The 21,103-nt window shown below is 50.3% G+C and overlaps 2 protein-coding genes across 12 annotated transcripts; both read left to right on the forward strand.

Moving 5' to 3' along the window:
* Nucleotides 1-1,557: 1,557 nt before the first annotated feature.
* Nucleotides 1,558-6,349, forward strand: PSME3 (proteasome activator subunit 3). The gene is made up of 11 exons (XM_017643748.3): nucleotides 1,558-1,834; nucleotides 2,509-2,541; nucleotides 2,664-2,726; nucleotides 2,929-3,033; nucleotides 3,925-3,973; nucleotides 4,494-4,606; nucleotides 4,842-4,910; nucleotides 5,044-5,111; nucleotides 5,208-5,262; nucleotides 5,390-5,476; nucleotides 6,108-6,349. The coding sequence occupies exons 1-11, from the start codon at nucleotides 1,793-1,795 to the stop codon at nucleotides 6,186-6,188; spliced, it is 765 nt and encodes a 254-aa protein (XP_017499237.1). The 5' UTR covers nucleotides 1,558-1,792; the 3' UTR covers nucleotides 6,189-6,349.
* A 1,650-nt stretch (nucleotides 6,350-7,999) lies between these two features.
* Nucleotides 8,000-20,390, forward strand: AOC3 (amine oxidase copper containing 3). 11 transcript variants are annotated; one of them, XM_073235631.1, is made up of 10 exons: nucleotides 8,000-10,788; nucleotides 12,602-12,887; nucleotides 13,125-13,254; nucleotides 13,586-13,651; nucleotides 14,583-14,653; nucleotides 14,868-14,931; nucleotides 15,106-16,471; nucleotides 17,919-18,207; nucleotides 18,592-18,721; nucleotides 18,953-20,390. In XM_073235631.1, the coding sequence occupies exons 1-10, from the start codon at nucleotides 9,201-9,203 to the stop codon at nucleotides 19,226-19,228; spliced, it is 4,266 nt and encodes a 1,421-aa protein (XP_073091732.1). In that variant the 5' UTR covers nucleotides 8,000-9,200; the 3' UTR covers nucleotides 19,229-20,390. The 11 variants fall into 11 exon arrangements, 10 of the variants coding, with proteins under 10 accessions (XP_073091732.1, XP_073091729.1, XP_073091730.1 ...); XM_073235628.1 differs by having other exon boundaries at nucleotides 14,868-16,471; XM_073235629.1 differs by having other exon boundaries at nucleotides 14,868-16,471; nucleotides 17,922-18,207.
* The last annotated feature ends 713 nt before the right edge of the window (nucleotides 20,391-21,103 follow it).

Genomic DNA, 21,103 nt, shown 5'->3' on the forward strand with positions numbered 1-21,103 from the left:
TTCCACTTTACAGATGAGGGAATTGAGATGCGGCAGTTCAGTAATTATCCCAAGATATCACAGTAAGGAGCTGAGGTGGGATTTAAAGCCACACCTAATTCCAAAGCCCATAGTCATACCTCATTTAACTGCATGTTGCCACCGTCTCTCTTGCAGTTAGCAGAGGTCCGCCCAGAATAAATGCTCAGCTGCCAAGAGCAACCCCAAAATGTAAATCCAATGATCTGCCTTTGCACTTAACCAAATTATTTGCTAACCCTCCTCACCCTACTCCCACCCTTGCCCCCAGTTCCCTAACTAGTCTTTCAATTTCTTCAACAGGACAACCTCTTTCCTTACCCAGGGCACTTGCCTGTGCTGTCCTATACCTTTAAGGCTTTCCCCGTTACTCTTCCCAAGCTAACCCCTTTACATCCTTCAGACATCAGTTTGTCACTTTATCTGAGAGGTCTTCCTCGGCCATTCAACCTAAAATAGATGCTTGGTATTCTCTACATCAGTCATTTGTTTCCTAATGTTTATCAAATTTTGCAATTATGCTATCAGTTTATTTTCTGGTGTCCTTCCCCAGTATTAAACCCCAAGAGATCAGAGAACTTTTGAATCTTGTTTACCTTTGATTTCCTAGAGCTGTGCTGCTCAATGTGGGAGCCACTAAGCCACATGTGGCTATTGAGTACTGCAAATGTGGCACCTCTTAAGTAAGTGTAAAATTCATACTGGATTTCAAAGACGTCGTTATGAGAAAAGAATGTATAATAAGATTTCAATGCTTATATGTTGCAATGATAATATTTGGATAAACTGGGTTAAATACATAATTAAAATGAATTTCACCTGTTTTACTTTTTAACGTGGCTACTAGATTTTAACATACATCAGTAACTCACATATTTCTAGCAGCGTCCCCGCCCATTTTATTAAGCTAAATAACCAATGTTAAGAGGGGGACCAAATGAATGGGAGAGTGAAAATATGGTCTCTGCCTTCCATTAGAAAAATGTATCCTAGCATATCCTGTAAGTCCGGAGATCCGGGGTCTGGTCCACGTACTGGAAACACTGAAGCCTTGGACAAGCACTACTCGGGGTGTCAATTTGCCCATTAAGCAGTTGATCTCCGAGGTCTGGAAGTGTAGGAGAATAAGTGGAGGGGGAAGGTTGGGGAAGTCTGGTACAACGAACTCGTCTTCTGTTTGGCTCTAGCCTAACACTGGAGCTTCGGCCAACGGGAGGAGGCAGCAGGAGTCGCAGACTGGAACCCGAACCCACTGCCGGGACCACCAGCTTCTTCGGGCCTACGTCACTGGGGCGCGACGAGGTCGTCAGTCCTGTCCTCGAGGTGGCAGCGGCCCAGAAAGTGCCTTCGATGACAGCTAGCGCCGGGCTAACAGAGAATCAAACAGTTCCCGAGTCTCAGTTCTCAGTAAACCACCCATCCTTGCCCTCCTCTCACAGGGCACAGGAACCCGGCAGACAAGAGCCCGGCCCGGAGCCACTAGAGACGAACCTCAGCGCGGCTGCGCAAGGCACGTGCGCGATCCTAGCAGGAGTCCCGGCGATTGGCTGTGACGTAATTCCGGCGTGTGGGGCGAAAGCCGGGAGGTCTAGCGAGAGATCGAGTAGGGAGCAGGCGGCAGGCAGGCGGGCGCACGGCAGGCAGAGGAGTGAGTGAGCCAGCAAGGGCGGCCGCGTCCCGAGAGCAGCCGAGATTCCTCCCGTCCCTCTGACCCCCTCCCCGGAGCCCACAGCGCCTCCGGTCTCCAGCGGAACGGACACGGCCCGGCCCGGCAATGGCCTCGTTGCTGAAGGTGGATCAGGAAGTGAAGCTCAAGGTAGCGGCACTGGTCCGGGCCTCTTTACCCCTCCCTATGATCCCCGAGCGGTCTGTCCGGCTCTCCACTCCCCATGGCCCTTTGTCTTCATGGGGACACCAGCTCTGAGCCTCCGTTTGACTCAGCCCAGCCCCCAACTCCCGGAGACTGCATCGAAGGAGAGGATAATATAGGTAGCCTTCTGGACCCCTTATCGTAGTGGAGAGCTATGGGAAGACCTCTGCGGACACGTGGTGGACTCAGTGCTTTAGACTAGTGACAGCTGGAAGTCTCCCAGCCCAGCACCGTCCCCGCCTCCGGACACTGCCTCTGCCACTACCCCTGCCCTTGGAGTCAGGCCTTTCTCGTATCATAGGCCAAGTCTGGGTGGGAGTTGGCACGTCTATGAGCTCACACCTCCCCTATGTACATCTCTTTTGTCTGCTCTCAAATTAAGACAGCTTCAGACATTGGGAGGGAGGGAGAGAAGACAGGTGGGTGCTGCCCTCAAGCCCCACTTGCCTCTCCTGAGATGGAGAAATGGGTCCTCAAAAAAATTAAGTATTTGCAGTCTGGGGGCCTCTCAGCTTCTCATTACAATTGCAAGGTGAGGGAAAGATAGATGGATTTGGGTTTTCCTATCCTGCCGTTACCTCTGTTACCAGTTACTGAGTTGCTCCCTTTGTTAATTTTAGGTTGATTCTTTCAGGGAGCGGATCACAAGTGAGGTGAGTGAAATAAATAGAAAAATGAGTGTTGGCTATAGTTGGGAGTCCCCCAGAGAAGAGAGAACCCTAAAGAGAGACCTTCCCACAGTTATTAATATAGCTGTATTTTCCATCATCTTTAGGCAGAAGACTTGGTGGCAAATTTTTTCCCAAAGAAGTTGTTAGAACTTGATAGTTTTTTGAAGGTGAGAGACCCTTTTATTTTCCTCAAATTCTCCAGTTTTTTTTTTTGGCCCCGGTCTTTCTGTCAAATGGGACAAATCATATGTTGATTCTGTTTTGTCTTGCGCTGTGGAGCACCCGTATTTCTTGCCCTTCAAATGAAATACTTTTTTGTTCATTCTGAAAGGCTAATGTTGTTTTTGGGGGTGGATGTCTCTCTTTCAGGAACCAATCCTAAACATCCATGACTTAACTCAGATCCACTCAGACATGAATCTCCCAGTCCCTGACCCCATTCTTCTCACCAACAGCCACGATGGACTGGATGGTGTAAGTATCCCATACTTATCTTTGTGTTTTGAAGGTTTTCTGCCCTCTGTTCTCTGCTCAGTTTGACCATGTGCAGAGGAGACAGTGGCAGTGGGATTGGAATCTGGGAAGAAGGATTCTTACAGACATGATGACTCCAATATGCCCCCTTTAGACCCTGATTTTCCTTTATAGTATGAGGTGAATATTGCTCAGGCTACTCTGTGTTAGAGTTAAGTTTCACATAGGACTAATAGCTGCAGGTTCCCTTGGGTTTATCTGGTCTGTTCTTGTGACTCTAAGCAAGACTTTTCTTAGGTGGTTCAATGTCTTGAGTCTTGTTATGGGATGAATAGTTCTTGCTATATAACTGCAGTCCCCTAGTCCTTATCAGTTATATGCCCACATTCTTTTTTTTAACACTGAACACCCTGTATTGTCCTTTATTGGCATTACTGTCTCACTGACAGAACGTGGATTTCTGGAAAGCAGAACCTGTCTTAATCATTTTTGTGTCTCCAGCACCTAACACTATTCCTGGTACATAGCAGTTTCTAAATACATATTTGTTGATTGAATATTGTGTTATTTTGTGGAACGATAACACAGATTTGTTCACATTCCCTCAATTATCCACATCCTGTGTTGAGTGGTTCGTTTTTTACTGTATGTAGTATCCACCCCTATCCCCTAATGACTTAATATGTTACATTTCTTGAAAGATTGCTCTTTCCAGCTGGAGTATAAGTCACCTTATGGAACTTAATGCCCTGTATGTGCTTGGTAAATTGTGCATAAATTAGTAAGGCAACCCATGGGGTCAGGGAAGGAATTAAACTTGCTTTAAGGGTATCTTGTGATGGGGATATGGGTGTGGAGAGCAGGCTAATTCCTGTCACTTTGTATCCTTAGCCCACTTATAAGAAACGAAGGTTGGATGAGTGTGAAGAGGCCTTTCAGGGTAAGAACCACCCATCTCACCTACCCTCTGGCTTGCATCCCTAAGAATTAGGATGGATCTGGTGTTCTGGACAGGAAGCAGGATCTGATTTTATTTCCCAGAGTTAGCATTCCCAAGCCTGCTGAACATGGTCATTATTTAGTCCCCTAGACAGTAGTTTTCCAACAAACTGGGAGTGTTTAAATTAGTGTGGACTGCCAAAGGAGAGAGGTTAGAGGTGGCTACACATCAGTTTTTTTCACCGAAGTCTCAGTCTCAGTATGATACTTTTTCCTTGTCCATAATAGTGATCCCTTGTCTTTAGAGCATGTTTTAATTTCCTTGTTCTTCAGACCCTCATTAGTTAATCTATACAGTCTCTCTTTTTGATTCTCTTGGTGGTGTCATAGTTTGTTAGGGTTGTGAGAGATAAAAGGCAGATGTCATAGCATCTCGTGGGCCTTGGGAAGAAGAGAGAAAGGTGGGGGATGCTCTGTCCTGTTACCCCACTCCAGTCATTTGATGTTCTTATCCCTGCCAGGAACCAAGGTGTTTGTGATGCCCAATGGGATGCTAAAAAGCAACCAGCAGCTGGTCGACATTATTGAGAAAGTGAAACCTGAGATCCGGCTGCTGATCGAGAAATGCAACACGGTGAGGCAGGGGCTATGACCTATGGGCTAACCCCAAATAGCCTGGCTTGAAGTATGAAAAATGATGGACGTGGGATTGGAGGCATAGAGGTGATGTAACAATTGGCAGACTCAGTATCTTGACACCTGTGCTTCTGGCATCTGGCTTCAGCAGCCTGAATTGTATACTTTGTGACTTTAGCGGACAAGGCCAGGGTCCTCATATATATATAATTTTTGCTTCCCTCACCCTCCAGGTCAAAATGTGGGTACAGCTCCTGATTCCCAGGATAGAAGATGGAAACAACTTTGGGGTGTCCATTCAGGTAACATGTCTGTCTTAACACACTGGAAAGGAAAGTTTGGGAGAAGTTCTGATCTCCCCTGCTTTGTCCGTTTCCTCTTTCTCTTTCATCTGCTCTTGGGTGACAGAGTGACTTTTGTCTCACTTGTTTTCAGGAGGAGACAGTTGCCGAACTAAGAACTGTTGAGAGTGAAGCTGCATCTTATCTGGACCAGATTTCTAGGTAGGGCTTCTTGGGTATGGCCCAGGAATTGGGGGCTTTTGAGGTAGTTAACACTGTCCAGGGTCTCCTTCAGCTTCCTCCTCTTCTCTCTCCTAGATATTATATTACGAGAGCCAAATTGGTTTCTAAAATAGCTAAATATCCCCATGTGGTAAGTAAGGGTTTTGTGGCTTGAGGGTGGAAGTGGTAGGCTCGGGACAAGTGAGTATTACTGGGAAAGAGCTGTCTGTGGACAGTCAGACCTTGGGATCTAGCCTCTTCTCTGCCTCTCCTTTCAGGAGGACTATCGCCGCACCGTGACAGAGATTGATGAGAAAGAATATATCAGCCTTCGGCTCATCATATCAGAGCTAAGGAATCAATATGTAAGCAACCTCGGTCCCTGCCTACAGGTGCCCTGGCTTCTCTTAGTTCTGGTGATAATTTTCTTCCACACTCTCTGGGGGTTGGTCAAGATGGAGGACAGAGGTAAAATGAGTAGAAGAAACTGTGCTCATCAACCAAAGTGTTAAGAAATATTAAATCATTGAGGGTATTTCCCTATTTCTTCCTAGATGGGGAGGAGTGCAAAACAGTGTAGGAGTGAAGACGTTGGTGTTAAAGACAGACAGACTTAAGTTTAGAACCAGCTCTACTGTAACGTGTGCCCTTGGGCAAGTTTAACTTCAAACTTCAGTTTATTTATCTCTAAAAGGGAACTTATAGCAGAGTACTATTGCACATTTTAAAATGAATGAGACAGTACAAGACCCAGTGTAATTCTTGGTACGTTAAGCGCTCTGTAACTGTTAGTGGTTATTAGACACTTAAGGCCTTTGAAATAGCTGTACCCAATTTTGGGGTGTAAGAGGGCAGCTACCCTGATATTAGGTCAAGTGAGTGAGATTGGGATTATGCAGATAATTGCTTGGGGATTTGCAGAGTGGGGAGGGTCTCATTTTCTTTGGGAGGTAGGGGTAAAACAGATGTGTGATTCCCTGTTCCCTCTTCTCCCAGGTCACTCTACATGACATGATCCTGAAAAATATTGAGAAGATCAAACGGCCTCGGAGCAGCAATGCAGAGACACTGTACTGAGGCCAGGGCCGGGGCCAGGGGACTCTGTGAGTCTGGCCCAAGACCGACATTGCCTTGGTTTGTTACATGACTATCGTGATGGGGAAACTGGCTGGAAATAGTAATCACACCTCTCTCTGTTTTTAGTTAGCGTCTAATGAAACTCTCATGTAGTTCTGTGACGTGTTTACCTCTTTTTTCAGGCCTCAGGAACTCTTCTATTCCCTTCCCTAATAGCCCACACCCAGCCTGTCCTAATTTCTGCAGAACGCCAGGTTTATGTGCACAGGATCTTGGCACAAGAGTACTTGTATTTCTTACCCTCCCCCACCCCTCCACTCCTGTGTCTTGGGGTTTGTGTTTTCTTCTTTTGATGGTCAGTTGGTTAGAAGCTGAGGGAACTGGCAGGAAAGTGCTAGGTGTTTCCTAGGGATTGGGATCAGGGGGAGCAGCTCCTCTCTTCCTGATATAAAGTTAGTGTCTCTTGCCACTCTGGGACATTGGATCCTCCCTGGCCCAGTTGCCTTAGTGATAATTTAGGGTTTCCAATCTACATCTGTCTCACCTTGAACTGATCATGACAAACACCTTAGACCTTCAGCCAAGGCCCTAGCTCCTTCAGGTGTTTTTATAACTATGATTTTCACATACATGTATGTGCGTGATGCACACACACATGGACATGCACGCACATGCCTTCCTAGTCTGTTACCTGAACTTCTCTCACCAAACCCTGTCACACACACTGTTCAGAAGGTGATAGTTGTATTAATCCTCGTCCCCCAGGGCCCACTGTCTCCCAATATTGTAGCCTCTTGGTGCCCAGAGGCTGGAGAGTTGGAGAACCAAGAGATGAGAAGCAGAGGGATTGAGAAAGGCCCCTTGCTCTGTGACTCGGGTCCTTTTGGTGTTATTACAAAAGCTGGTCCTCTGACTCCTGGTTGCCTCTTCCCAGGCCATTTAGAAATTGGGGGGTGGTCTGGGAGGTCCAGATGCTGCCACTTCTGCTGGGCTTTCCCTTTGGGAAAAATATTTCTTATTTATAGTATTGTGCTTCCAGGGAAAGCAGTCGTGTGTGTGTGTGTGCGCGCGCACATGTATGTACACATTGTGTATGTGGCAATCTGCTGGGCAAGTCAAAACCATAGAAGAGTTGCCTCCTATCTCTTGAATATTCCAGAGATACCACTTGTTACAACTTTTGCGTTAATCCTCATCAAACCCCACTGTTTTGTTCTACCAATACTGGAGAGTGCATATCTGCACTCAGCCTGCTGGTGACGCTCAGTGTCTGTTTCTGACTTACATTCTTCTCCTGTCTCTGTCTTCCAATCCCCAATCATACTTCCCCCTGGATGCGTCATTTTTACTCCCAGTGTGCTGTAGAGAAGGAGTCAGGATGCTGTCTTCCCATGAATAGTACTCAGTAACAAACCAATTGCATTTTAGTTGGGCAGTGCCCCTCCCCACCCTCCAGATCCCTTCCAGCTAAAACCCCTCCCTTCTCCCACCACGTGTTTCTGTTTCCCCTTTTGTTTGTTGGATTGTTCCACTGCCGCTCCACCTCACCCTACCTCCCTTGGATCGTAATGTAAAATTCTTTTACCATGTCAAGAAATTATTAAAAATACAGGTACTTTGACCTCTTTCTAAAGCTGCAGACCATGGTGCGATGCTCTGGTGGCTAGGGACATACCCTTACTCAACTTGCGTGCACATTGCGACACCCACCTCCACATAACCCCTTCAGCTGCCCTGGTGGGTGTCTTTATACCAAACAAACTGCCTCTTTTTTCTGGAAAAATAGAAAGACTGAGGCTTCCGCCTACCAAGAAGTAAGGGTGGGGCCTTCATTTTTGTTCAGTCTGAATTATATGAAAGGTAGCTCTTGCCAGATCTAAGCTGCCTTCTGTCCCCACCCTCCCAAGCTCCCAGTTCCTTCCTTCCCCAGTGATGCCCATGGACTGCCAGTAGAGGCTGCTCTCGTCCCATGTGTGGGGAATCACCTGGTTCGAGGCCGACCCTATCCTGTCATTTTCTTTACCCTTTACTAAGTCTCCTCTCTGAATAATGTCTTAAATTCTTGAGGAGATGACCCGGACTCCTGATTTTGGTTTTCAAATGATTTGGAGGGCAATTTAGGACCCTAGCTCCCCCTAAAATAAAGTTTCCTCAATTTCTACCTTGCGGAATAGCCGTATGACATCCGATGATCCCCTCATTGTCTCTGCAAAAAGAGATTTAAGGTCTTGAACAGTGGAGGAACATCTGTTCTGTTTCAGAGGTCGATATAGGTAGCTAGCAATATTTGAATGCCTACCCGTGTAAGACTCCGTTAAGCACTTTGTGCGTAATCACATTTCTCTTTACGAACCTGTAGGGTAGTTTTATCCCTTCTTTATAAGTGAATACACTGAGACTGATGATAAGTAACTCCCCTTGGGGGCACACAGCTTAGGGACCTGGGCCTTGTGTACAGATCTGACTGCTAAGCCCAGGCCCTCACCACTCCTACTTTAGCACTGACTGGATAGACGACTGAGACTATGAATCAAGTGCTTGTCCTTAGACAGCTGGCAGAACAGTGCTTACTGCTGAACTGGGCAGTGGATCTTGGGAATATTGGGGGTTAGTGCCTGCCAGGAGGTAGGAAAATGGATGGTCACAGTGCTTGCATGTAACACATGGGACTTGATGGGACATCTGAGATTTGCATTCTTCCTCAGACCCATTCTGGGTAGAAAGAGAGCAGAGTTGCTCCAAATGCTCTCTTATGTGGTCTGATGGAAATCAGAGTGCCTATTACATGGGTAAGAGTTCAGGGGCAGAGGAGAGGCTCTGCACGTGGAAGTAATGCCTTGAGCCAAGCCACAGAACAGAAAATTGGAACAGAATTACGTAAATTAAAGTCAGAAATTTCCTGTCCAACCCACAGGGTGGAGTTTTCTCCATTCCTATCCATCCTCCTGAATATAAACCCTGATTTTATGTCAGTAACTGGTAGAACTCTGATTTTAGCTCTCAGCATTCACAATGAATCTAAAGGTAGTCCTTGTGTTCCTGGCACTGTCCCTCATTACTATCTGTGCCGTGGCCTTTGTCTTGCTGACCAGCCAAGGTAGCTCCAGCCTGCCTCCCCGCTGCCCTTCTGTATCCCACAGTGCCCAGCCCTGGACATACCCAGGCCAGAGCCAGCTGTTTGCAGACCTGAGCCGAGAGGAGCTGACGGCTGTGATGAGCTTTCTGACCCAGCAGCTGGGCCCCGGCCTGGTGGATGCAGCCCAGGCCCGCCCCTCGGACAACTGTGTCTTCTCGGTGGAGCTGCAGCTACCCCCCAAGGCTGCAGCCCTGGCCCACCTGGACAGGGGGAGACCCCCACCTGCCCGGGAGGCACTGGCCATCGTCTTATTTGGTGGACAAGCCCAGCCCAACGTGAGTGAGCTGGTGGTGGGGCCGCTACCACACCCCACCTACATGCGGGATGTGACCCTGGAACGTCACAGGGGCCCCCTGCCGTATCACCGACGCCCCATGCTGAGAACTGAGTATGTACAGATATGGAAGCACTTGAAGGAGGTGGAGTTACCCAAGGCACCAGTCTTCCTGGCTTCTGTCTTCAACTACAATGGCTCCACTTTGGCTCCTGTGCCAGCCACCCCAAGAGGCTTGCGCTCAGGGGACCGTGCCACCTGGCTAGCCCTCTACCATAACATCTCAGGTGTTGGGATTTTCCTTCACCCAGTGGGGCTGGAGCTACTGCTGGACCACAGGGCCCTGGACCCTGCCCGTTGGGCTGTCCAGCAGGTTTTCTACCTCGGGCGCTACTATGCAGACTTGGGCCAGTTGGAATGGGAATTTAAAGCTGGCCAGCTGGAAGTAGTTAGAGTTCCTCTACCTCTGCCAGATGGCACTTCCTCCCTGAGGTCCCGGATCTCCCCAGGTCCTCTTCCCCCTCTTCAGTTCTCACCCCAGGGTTCCCGATACACTGTGCAGGGGAACCTGGTGGCATCCTCTCTCTGGACATTTACCTTTGGCCATGGGGTGTTCAGTGGCATGAGGATTTTTGATATTCGGTTCAAGGGTGAGCGTGTGGCGTATGAAGTCAGTGTTCAGGAGTGCATGTCTGTCTATGGTGCTGATTCACCCAAGACCATGATGACCCGATACTTGGATAGCAGCTATGGACTTGGCCGTCACAGCCGGGGCTTGGTGCGGGGAGTGGACTGCCCCTATCAGTCTACAATGGTGGACATCCACATATTAGTGGGCAAAGGGACAGTCCAGCTGCTCCCAGGGGCCGTGTGTATATTTGAGGAGGCCCAAGGACTACCCCTCCGAAGGCATCACAATCACCTTGAGAGTCATTTCTATGGTGGTTTGGCCAGCTCAGCCCTTGTAGTCAGGTCTGTGTCATCTGTAGGCAACTATGACTACATTTGGGACTTTGTAATGCATCCAAATGGGGCGCTAGAGGGGCGGGTCCATGCCACGGGCTATATCAACACAGCTTTCCTGAGTGGGGGAGAGGAAAGCCTCCTTTTTGGGAACCGTGTGGGGGAACAAGTGCTGGGGACGGTGCACACACATGCTTTCCACTTCAAGCTGGACCTGGATGTGGCAGGTGAGTCCTCGGGATGAGGATTGAGACTTGGGGTGGAGCTGAGGGAAGGGAGGCCCGCAGATCAAGCCGGAAGAGGCAAGAGGGTGATGTTACAATACCACAATTGTGGTCACAGAGCAGGGACAAACTCGTGTATTTAACTATAGTCAGCCTGAAATACTGGGCTTAACTGGGGATCTGGCAAAAGGTTGGGTTCCCCTGCCTAGCCCTGATCTCCTAACTCTGACTTGCTGCCATTGTGAAACTAGTTTAAATATAATGGCCGTGTCTGGCTGCCTTAGCCTTGAGTGACTAGGCAGGTGGTGAATTTGCCCTGTCTTGAGACTAGTGAGGCTGGAGTTGGGGCTGTCCCAAGTCTTCCCTAACTAATTCTGAGGGTCCACAGAGGTGAGGAAAGCAGGGGCCTGAGCAGAGGGAGGTGGCAGTCTGTCTAAGGTTTTCAGAGTAAAAGCAGGTATGGGGGTTGAGACGGTGGGGGGGCAACAGCTGGCATTCCACAGGATTGCAGACAAAGGGGTACAGGATGGTGGCCCCATCTAGGGGAGGTTATCCCATTCCTGCCAATGCGTGTCATTACAACGGGCCGACTGAGACAAGGCAGGCATGCGGTAGTCTTGCTGCAAGGGTAGGAAGAGATTTCTCAAGTAGAGGTCCAAACACAAAGCAGGCTTGATCCCAGTAGACTTTTGTCAGTTCACAGACTATTAGGCCCAGAAAGAAAATTAGAAATCCACCAGACCCTCCGTTTTACAGTAAGAAAACTAAGGAGGAGGGAAGATGGGACAGGAAGCAACTGCCTGAGTAAGATGCACTGTAAGCATATTTCTTGTGAAGCGCTTTCTTAACCTCGAGTACAAAGATTGTGCTCATATGAGGGCAGAAAGGAGGGAGAACTAAGGAAAAAGCAGGACTGAAATAAGCATATTGACTAGATTCTTTGACATATTTGGAATGATTTTTCCTATTTGAAGCTTCTTTTCCATTAAAGAGCCTTGGAAAGTAGATTCAAGTAACATTTATTAGATCCCTGAGATGTGCAGCAGAAGCCAGTGCTGTGGACCAGAGGGGCTGAGCCAGGTACCTTCGTTTAGGTCCTGTTTACAGAAACAGTACAACCCTGCAGAAAGGGAGTCTATGATAAGTGCAAGTGGGCTAGGAATGCAATAAGGGTCCCAGAGAGCTCCTGGATTTTTAAAGATACAAATTTACTCCCAAAAGAGACCGAAGATGGTCCCTGCTTTATTGAGAAAGAAAGCAAAGTCTCCAAGCTGGGAGGAGTATGAAGGGCAGCATGGATGTCTAGCCAGCTGCTTCTCTAAGATAAATACCCCTTTCATAGATGAACGTTCCCAGTCACCTGCTTGTGCTTTTCCATTTACAGAGCTCTGCCATAGAACAGCTTTTATGTCCAGTGTAGAGGTTCCTTTATAAAGTGAGAATTGGAGAAGCAAAGAATTGGTCCAAGGTCTATTGGGTAGATCCATGCTAATGGAACTTTGGCAATGATGGAAATGCTCTCTACCTTGTCCAGTACGTTAGCCACTAGCAACATGTGGCCATCAATGACTTGAAATGTAGCTAGTGTGACGGAGGAAATTATTTTAATTTAAATGGAAAAGTCTACCTGATTGGCTGTAAACTGTATTGGGCAGGGCAGGTTGGAAGAAGATGGGCTGACCTTCAGTCCAGACCTTGATCCTGGCACAGAGTGCTCTCTGCTCTTTGTCAGACCAGTGCAGTGGGCATGGTGGGGAAGACAAGGGACCTGTCTCAACCTGGTGTGGAAATCCTCTCCCTTCCCTCATCCTGGCAGGGCTGAAAAACTGGGTGGTGGTGGAAGACGTGGTGTTTAAACCTGTGGCAGTGCCTTGGAGTCCAGAGCACCAACTGCAGCGCCCACAGCTGACTCGTCAGGTCCTGGGAAGGGAGGATCTGGCAGCTTTTTCCCTGGGAAGCCCCCTTCCCCGCTACTTTTACCTAGCTAGCAACCAGACTAATGCCTGGGGTCACCAGCGCGGGTACCGAATCCAGATCCACAGCCCCCTTGGCATACACGTGCCCCTGGAGAGTGACATGGAGAGGGCCGTCAGCTGGGGGAGGTGAGGAGGGCTCTGGGCAGTGGGTGGTAGGGAAGGACTGGTCCTCTTACCCAACCCAGCTCTTGGAGATCCCAATTCACTGTTTGTGGCTTACCCCTCACCCCTGTACCTCCTCTCAGATCCAAGTAGCTGTGGGATGGGAAATGGTCTCATGCAGAATCTGATGTAAATGGCTTCTAGACCAGTAAAGGCTCTTGACATTTTCTGACCTTACATTCCTACAACCTTCCTGGTCAGATACCAGCTCGTGGTGACCCAGAGGAAAGAGGAGGAGTCACAGAGCAGCAGCATCTATTACCAGAATGACATCTGGACACCCTCTGTGGCCTTTGCTGACTTCATCAACAATGAGACCCTCTTAGGAGAGGTTGGTAGCCTTGGGGGCAGAGGAGAGGGGTTCCTCAGCACATGGTGTCTTGGCTGCCCAGGCCCTGGCTGTAGGTTGAAGGGAATGGTAGGTTTCTAATTCTCAGATTTGGAGGTCAAGGATGAACATGGGTCATACCTCCTAGAGTGAGATTAGCCCTGGGACACTGTCCATCCTACCATCCGTCGCATGGATCACCGTGCCTATTATGCTGGCCAGGAGCTATGTGGAGGTTGAAGCAGGCCTAAGGCTGGAAGCTGTTGCTTGTGGCTGAGGGGTGGTTCTCTGGATCTTGCCTCCAAAGTCCCCCAGCTCCTCCCTCTTCCTCCAGGACCTGGTCGCTTGGGTTACAGCCAGCTTCCTGCACATTCCCCACGCTGAGGATGTCCCCAACACGGTGACTCTGGGGAACAGAGTTGGCTTCTTGCTCCAACCCTATAACTTCTTTGATGAAGACCCTTCCATCTTCTCCCCTGGCAGCGTCTACTTTGAGAAGGGCCAGGATGCTGGGCTCTGCAGTGTCAACCCTGTGGCCTGTATCCCCCACCTGGCAGCCTGTGTCCCAGACCTGCCCCCTTTCTCTTACCAAGGCTTTTAGCTCTGGGGGTGTGGTGGGACACGGAGGGGAATATTGAAACATGTACCTTCTTCTCTAGTCCCACTTCCTGTCTCCTTGACTCCCCCTCTTAAATGTGTCTTAGGAAACAGCCTCCTCCCACACTAAACCCCCATATATCCTTTTGGTTAATTCTTATCTCCAGTTCATTTTCTTAAAATGATGAGTTTATACAAATGATATTATTACTATTAAAATATTCAAACAAAAACACCACAAATCCTACCACTCAAATAGCTAGTGCTCACATTCAGTGAATGTTTTACCAAACATTTCTTTACATACATGCTTTGAAATGGAAGAATAGATAGGATTTTGTGAAAATAGATGGTATGTGTAATTTATAATAAAAGAGTATTACCAGATTTTTACTTGAATCTCTTCTCTGACATTTCAAGTATATAGGATCTCTCAAGAATATCAAGGACTCTGGCCAAGGAAATTAGCCCTGGAGGAGAGGGCAAGAGGGACAGACCTGGCCAAGGAATGCCGCTTGGGAAGCTGAAGGGCTGGGGGTGGGGACTTCCTTGGAAGGAGAACAATAGTTCCAAATTATAAGGAAAGGAACATGTGGACAGAGAAGAAGCAGGACTGAGAGAGATGAGGGGCTGCTCTGGGCACACCCAGCTCAGAGCTGGTGCTACATTTCCAGGCTCAGGCTGGTCAGCTGCGTTATTTTGAAATCTGCTCCCCCTCCCTCCCCCGATCCCAGCTTTCTCCAGTTCCAACCCTGACCCAGAGAACAGACTCTGATTTGGAGCTTGGACGACAAAGCCATGTAAGGTCTGTGGAAATCGTTTCCTGCCGTACTTCAGAACCGCCCCCAACCCCAGCCTGCCCCACCCTGCTGGTCTTCCCACCCTCTTTCTTCTCTGTGTCTGAATATTGGGAACCTTAGCCAGAGTTCAGGATTCCCCAGTGTAGGAGCCAAGAGAGACCTTCTTCAGCTGGCCTAAGAACACACGTCTCCACCCCGGTTCTGTCCCTCTGTTCACAGGACAATGAATCAGAAGACCACCCTGGTGCTCCTTGCTCTGGCTGTCATCACTATCTTTGTCTTGGTGTGTGTTTTGCTAGCTGGCAGGGGTGGAGATGGGGATGAACCCAGCCTGCCTCCCCGCTGCCCCTTTGTACCTCCCAGTGCCCAGCCCTGGACACACCCAGGCCAGAGCCAGCTGTTTGCAGACCTGGGCCAAGAGGAGCTGATGGCTGTGATGAGCTTTCTGACCCAGCAGCTGGGCCCTGGCCTGGTGGATGCAGCCCAGGCCCGCCCCTCGGACAACTGTGTCTTCTCGGTGGAGCTGCAGCTGCCCCCCAAGGCTGCAGCCCTGGCCCATCTGGACAAAGGGAGACCCCCACCTGCCCGGGAGGCACTGGCCATCGTCTTATTTGGTGGACAAGCCCAGCCCAACGTGAGTGAGCTGGTGGTGGGGCCTCTGCCGCACCCCACCTACATGCGGGATGTGACCCTGGAGCGTCACGGGGGCCCCCTGCCCTATCACCGACGCCCCATGCGGCTCCGGGAGTACCAGGACATAGACCAGATGATTTTCCGCAGAGAGCTGCCTCAGGTTGCTGGGCTTCTGCACCACTGCTGCTTCTACAAACGCCAAGGAGGCAACCTGGTGATGATGATCACAGCGCCCCCTGGTTTGCAGTCGGGGGACCGGGCTACCTGGCTGGGCCTCTACTACAACATCTCAGGGGCTGGGATTTATCTGCACCCCGTGGGGCTGGAGCTGCTGGTCGACCACAAGGCCCTGGACCCTGCCCACTGGACCATCCAGAAGGTGTTCTTTCAAGGCCGCTACTATGAGAGTCTGGCTCAGCTGGAGGACCAGTTTGAGGCCGGCCTGGTGAATGTGCTGCTGATCCCAGACAATGGCACGGGTGGGTCCTGGTCGCTGAAGTCCCACGTTCCCCAGGGTCCAGCTCCCCCACTGCAGTTCTATCCCCAGGGCCCCCGCTTCAGTGTCCAGGGAAGCCGAGTGGCCTCTTCACTGTGGACTTTCTCCTTTGGCCTCGGAGCTTTCAGTGGCCCAAGGGTCTTTGACATCCGCTTCCAGGGGGAGAGAATAGCTTATGAAGTCAGCGTCCAGGAGGCCTTGACCGTCTATGGTGGCAACTCCCCCGCGGCGATGCTGACCCGCTACATGGACGGCAGCTTTGGCTTGGGCAAGTACGCCACGCCTCTGACCCGTGGGGTGGACTGTCCCTACCTGGCCACTTATGTGGACTGGCACTTCCTTTTGGAGTCCCAGGCCCCCAAGACAATACATGATGCCTTTTGCGTGTTTGAACAGAACCAGGGTCTCCCCCTGAGGCGACACCACTCAGATTTCTACTCCCACTATTTTGGGGGCCTTACAGAGACAGTGCTGGTCATCAGATCTGTGTCTACTCTGCTCAACTATGACTATGTGTGGGATATGATCTTCCACCCCAGTGGGGCCCTTGAAGTCAGATTCCATGCCACAGGCTACATCAGCTCAGCTTTCCTCTTTGGTGCTGCCCGGAAGTATGGGAACCAGGTTGGGGAACACACGCTGGGCACTGTCCACACCCACAGTGCCCACTTCAAGGTAGATCTGGATGTAGGAGGTAAGACATGCTTGGGGGGCACAAGGATTCCAGAAGAGGGGGTTGAAGAATTGTCTGTTTGCTTTGCGTTTTATGGAGTTTATCCAGGAAATGAAGATTTGAGCATGAGTATGCAGTTTGGGAGTTCATGTTTCCTCTTGCTGGATGGGAGACTTGGCTGCTGAATTTTATTTGGATCTTAGCTCATTGGCTGGGTGCACAGCTGTCACTCTCCCTCCAGGGGACCTCTTCAGAAAATCCTGGGAAATGGCAAAGCTCAGGGAAGAGGCAGGATCTGGGCTAAAAGGGTTCCCTTTGCCCTTTCCTCTTCTTGCACTCCCATGGGCCTCAGCGCAGGGAGGCAGCCCTTTGATTTTCACTTCATTTCTCTGTGTCTGGCTTGTGCTGGCATTTTGGAGGATCTGCTTGCATTGTGCCAAGTCCCTGGCACATGTAGGCCAGTCATGGAACACTCCAGGTTGTACATTTCCTTGGGAGATAGGCCCTCCTCCTTCCTAATTTTCCATCTCTTTCTGAGCATAATACACCAAATGCAAGGGGTAGAATGAATACTGTGGAACTTTCCAGATAGCTCCTGGAGTTGGTCACAGAGAGAGCCAAAGATACATGACAGTCTTGGAGTCTGTCTGTTCACTTTCCTTCCCCACATTGAGTTAATCAGATTTTCTTCTTTTGTGCCTCTGATATATTGCACACCCCTTGCTGGGCCCCACTGCCATTCCCCTGTTGGTGCCAGGCATCTCTCTGCTATTTCTGCTTTCCTCTCACCTCCAAGGTCCACTCTGTGCCCAGAGGGACCCACCAGCCCATGCCATTCTGCTGCCTCCTACAGCTACCACTTCCCCCATCACTTATAAGATCTCTTTCTTAGAAGGGCCTGCAAGGTTCCCTCTCTTCAGAATGCAGCTCCAACATGCCTTTCAAATGCTTCCCCATGTGCTGCTTTGGCCCCACCCACACCCTCCTGTCCCTGGGCACATGCATCATGTGGCACAGTCAGGCTTTTGCTCATGCTGTATCCCTGCCTAGAGTGCCCTGCCATGTCACCTCTGCTGATGCTGCCTGCACCTGTATTCATACAACCTGGAACCTTGAATGTGCTCTCATGTTATTGCAGGCCAGTTGGGACTTTGCCTTCTGCACCCTCTGTGAGAGAGGGAGCTAAGGACTATGCTTCGTTCATCTGTGTGGCCTCAGGGCCTAGTACAGGCCTCTCCACTAATGAGTGTGAAGGATAAATGAATGAAATCTTTGAAGAAATATTTTAAAGATCAACAGTTTCACTGGAAGATTAGGGATATCTTGGGGAGAGGGGACAGAAGCAGGGGGCACACTCAGCTCTGGGCTTCTCTGTGGCCCCCACTCTGGAGCCAGGTGGGGGCAGAGTCCAGAGGTGGCAGGGCAGCTGTGTGACCAGCCCTCCCTCCCACCGTGACCCCTGCCCCAGCAGGACTGGAGAACTGGGTCTGGGCTGAGGACATGGCCTTTGTCCCCATGGCGGTACCCTGGAGCCCCGAGCACCAGATGCAGAGGCTGCAGGTGACCCGGAAGCTGCTGGAGACAGAGGAGCAGGCTGCCTTCCCCCTGGGAGGCGCCTCACCCCGCTACCTGTACCTGGCCAGCAACCACAGCAACAAGTGGGGTCACCCTCGGGGCTACCGCATTCAGATGCTCAGCTTTGCTGGGGAGCCGCTGCCCCAGAACAGCTCCATGGAGAGCGCCTTCAGCTGGGGGAGGTGAGTGCTGAAGGGTCAGAGAGCAGCTGGGGGAGGTGAAAGTGGGAAGGGAGAATTCAGAGGGGTAATTGGGAACTCAGTTCAAACTAGGCGAGGTGCGGTAAGGGCTCTGGATGAATTTCTGGTTAATAGAGGCATGCAGTGGGCACATGTTCCTGGTGGAGACCCTTTTCTGTTTGTGGTGGGGGAAGGGCCACACTGTGAAATGACAGAGGGATGAACAGGAGGACTGGGAAAGATGTCGAGTGGCCCACCAGGGCAGCATCAGAATCGCTGTGAGCATGAGCTGGGAAAGCTGATGTCCTTGCGCTCAGCCCACTTCCAATGTGACCATGCAGCAGGATGGGGTTAGTGACCATGGAGACCTGACCAGTGCCTCCCTAGGTACCAGCTGGCAGTGACCCAGCGGAAGGAGGAGGAGCCCAGCAGCACCAGCATCTACAATCAGTACGACCCTTGGGCTCCCACTGTGGACTTCACGGGCTTCATCAACAATGAGACCATTGCTGGAGAGGTCAGCTGACGGGGGTGGGGTTGGAGGGCTACGGTCTGGGGAGAGAGGCCGCAACAGGGAGGTAGGTGTTACTCCCAAAATGAAATTGACTATTTATGCTTCCACCTCTGGGCCACTGAGAAAAAATGTTTGAAGAAGGGCTGACAAGGTGAATCCTAATAACTATTGTGGGAGGCAGGTATGTCCTCTGCAAAACCAGGCTTCGTGACCCTCTGTTTTCCCCCCGGCTAGGACTTGGTGGCCTGGGTGACAGCTGGTTTCCTGCACATTCCACATGCAGAGGACATTCCCAACACAGTGACCGTGGGGAATGGTGTGGGCTTCTTCCTCCGACCCTACAACTTCTTTGACCAGGACCCCTCCTTCGATTCTGCAGACTCCATCTACTTCCAGGGAGACCAGGATGCTGGGGACTGTGAGGTCAACCCCCTGGCTTGCCTCCCCCAGGCTGCTTCCTGTGCCCCTGACGTCCCTGCCTTCTCCCACGGGGGCTTCTCTCACAACTAGCTGGCCCCTGGGATGGGGAAGGTGGCCAGGGACCCCAGGGCCAGGGTGTGTGGGGAGGGGAGCAGCTTTGTTGACCTGTTGAACCAGATCTGCTGGTTCCCATCCCAGAGAGGAGACAAACGGCCAGCTGAGAGACTGGTGTGACACCAAGTTTTTCCCAGGAGACTTCTGTTTTGAAGGAGTTACATTTTGGTTTTGGTTTTTTGTTTTCTGGCTTTCCCAAACCTTTTAAGCCATCTCCAAGTCTCTTCTGGGCCTCCCCAGTCACTTCCTTGGGAGGGGAGGGTGGGAGCTCTGCAATGGGGATAGTCCCTAGAGGGCCTAGGGCAGGGTCACTGGCAGGCCTCCACATCCAGGGATGGATTGGCAGGGCTTCCTTGGCCCACATTCCCTCTCCTCCAAGTCCTCCTTCTCTCCCTCTTCCTTCCTCTTCCGTAGGCCCCCACCTCCTCTTCCTACCTGTTCTTTGATCTTGGCGTTTCTGTGCCAGCCCTGAGTGGATGTTCCTCTGCCCTGATGCTCCCCTAGCCCTCATCTCTCTACTCGGTCTCCTTTCCTGCCTCTAGGCCGGTAGAAGTCTCCAAGTGCAAGGGACATGGAATCTGAGTGGAAAAATCCCTGTCCGTTCCCTGCTGTCTGTCACATAAGGGGAGCAGGAGGCATCCGCATCCCTGTCAGGGGCAGGGTGTGGTTCCCCACAGTTCTTTCTTTCCGGCTGTGTTCACCTGCCCTGCATCCTCTGGTGGAGCACTGCTATAGCAACAGTAGCAGCTGAAGGCACTTTCGGGTGGGTTTGTGGTGCTGGGTGACGCGCTGTGGTCACTGTGTGCTAGGCCCTGGGTGTGACCAGTGACCCCATACTCTGCAGCAGTCAGCACAGGAGGCTGGGTGAGCACCAAGGGTAAAAGCAGAAGGACCCAGGGTCCCCTTGCCACCAAGCTAGGGGCTGTCCAGTCACGTGTGGGCATACAAATGAGCCAGGGCCCTCCAGGGGTCTGCACTGTGGGTGGCTATGCAAACAGCAGGGCTTTGGAAACTACACAGATGTCCTTCCCAAGAGCATTGGGTTATAGAGCCTGCCAATGCAGAATTATGCAACTATGAAAATAATTATATCTCTTTATATACAATAAGGCATAATGTTCCAGTGAAACAGGCAAAGTGCAAAGTGTGTGTAATGCACTTCCCATTTGTGTTTTAGGAGGGAAGAGACTCTAAGCACATGTTTGCTCATATATGCATAATCAGAAAAACGGGTAACACTGGTTGCCTCTGTGCTGGGAAACCAGGAGGTGGGAACAGGGGAGGGAGGAGACATAGCACTGTATATTCATTAGTACATTTAAAATTTTGAACCATGTGACTGTATTACCTATTCAAAATAAATAAAAAATGGGCCCAAACAAGGCCTGACCTTTTTTTTTAACTGACATGTCTTTTAGGAAGGTATGGGGGTTGGTAGGGGACAGTGAGTTAAGGGATGGGCCCATGGACTCAATTTCTCTAGTTTTTGAGACCCACAGGTATGGGTGTGGCCTCTGGTAACCCTTTTCTTTGCCTTCTCTTACTTACACATCTCCCAGGAAAATGTTAAACCTTAGTCACTTTCTCTCTCTTGCTCCCATTTCCTCTCTCTCCTCTTAAAAGAGGAAGCAATGACCCCTATGTTTATCGCAGCGCTATTTACAATAGCCAAGATATGGAAGCAACCTAAGTGTCCATCAGTAGATGAACGGGTAAAGAAGAGGTGGTACATGACACAATAAAATATTATTCAACCATAAAAAGAAAAGAAACCCTGCCATTTACAACAACATAGATGGATCTAGACGATATTAATGCTCAGTGAAATAAACCAGGTGGGGAAAGGCAAAT

Source organism: Manis javanica, chromosome 4 (genome assembly GCF_040802235.1).
Source record: "Manis javanica isolate MJ-LG chromosome 4, MJ_LKY, whole genome shotgun sequence".
Taxonomy (NCBI): Eukaryota; Metazoa; Chordata; class Mammalia; order Pholidota; family Manidae; genus Manis; species Manis javanica.

Coding starts and splice junctions, on each gene's coding strand:
- AOC3 (XM_073235628.1), top strand. CDS start 9,201: ATGAATCTAAAGGTAGTCCTTGTGTTCCTGGCACTGTCCCTCATTACT. Junction 16,472..17,918: donor GGTAGATCTGGATGTAGGAG/GTAAGACATGCT, acceptor CCCCTGCCCCAG/CAGGACTGGAGAACTGGGTC. Junction 18,208..18,591: donor AGCGCCTTCAGCTGGGGGAG/GTGAGTGCTGAA, acceptor GTGCCTCCCTAG/GTACCAGCTGGCAGTGACCC.
- PSME3 (XM_017643748.3), top strand. CDS start 1,793: ATGGCCTCGTTGCTGAAGGTGGATCAGGAAGTGAAGCTCAAG. Junction 2,542..2,663: donor GGGAGCGGATCACAAGTGAG/GTGAGTGAAATA, acceptor CATCATCTTTAG/GCAGAAGACTTGGTGGCAAA. Junction 2,727..2,928: donor AACTTGATAGTTTTTTGAAG/GTGAGAGACCCT, acceptor TCTCTCTTTCAG/GAACCAATCCTAAACATCCA.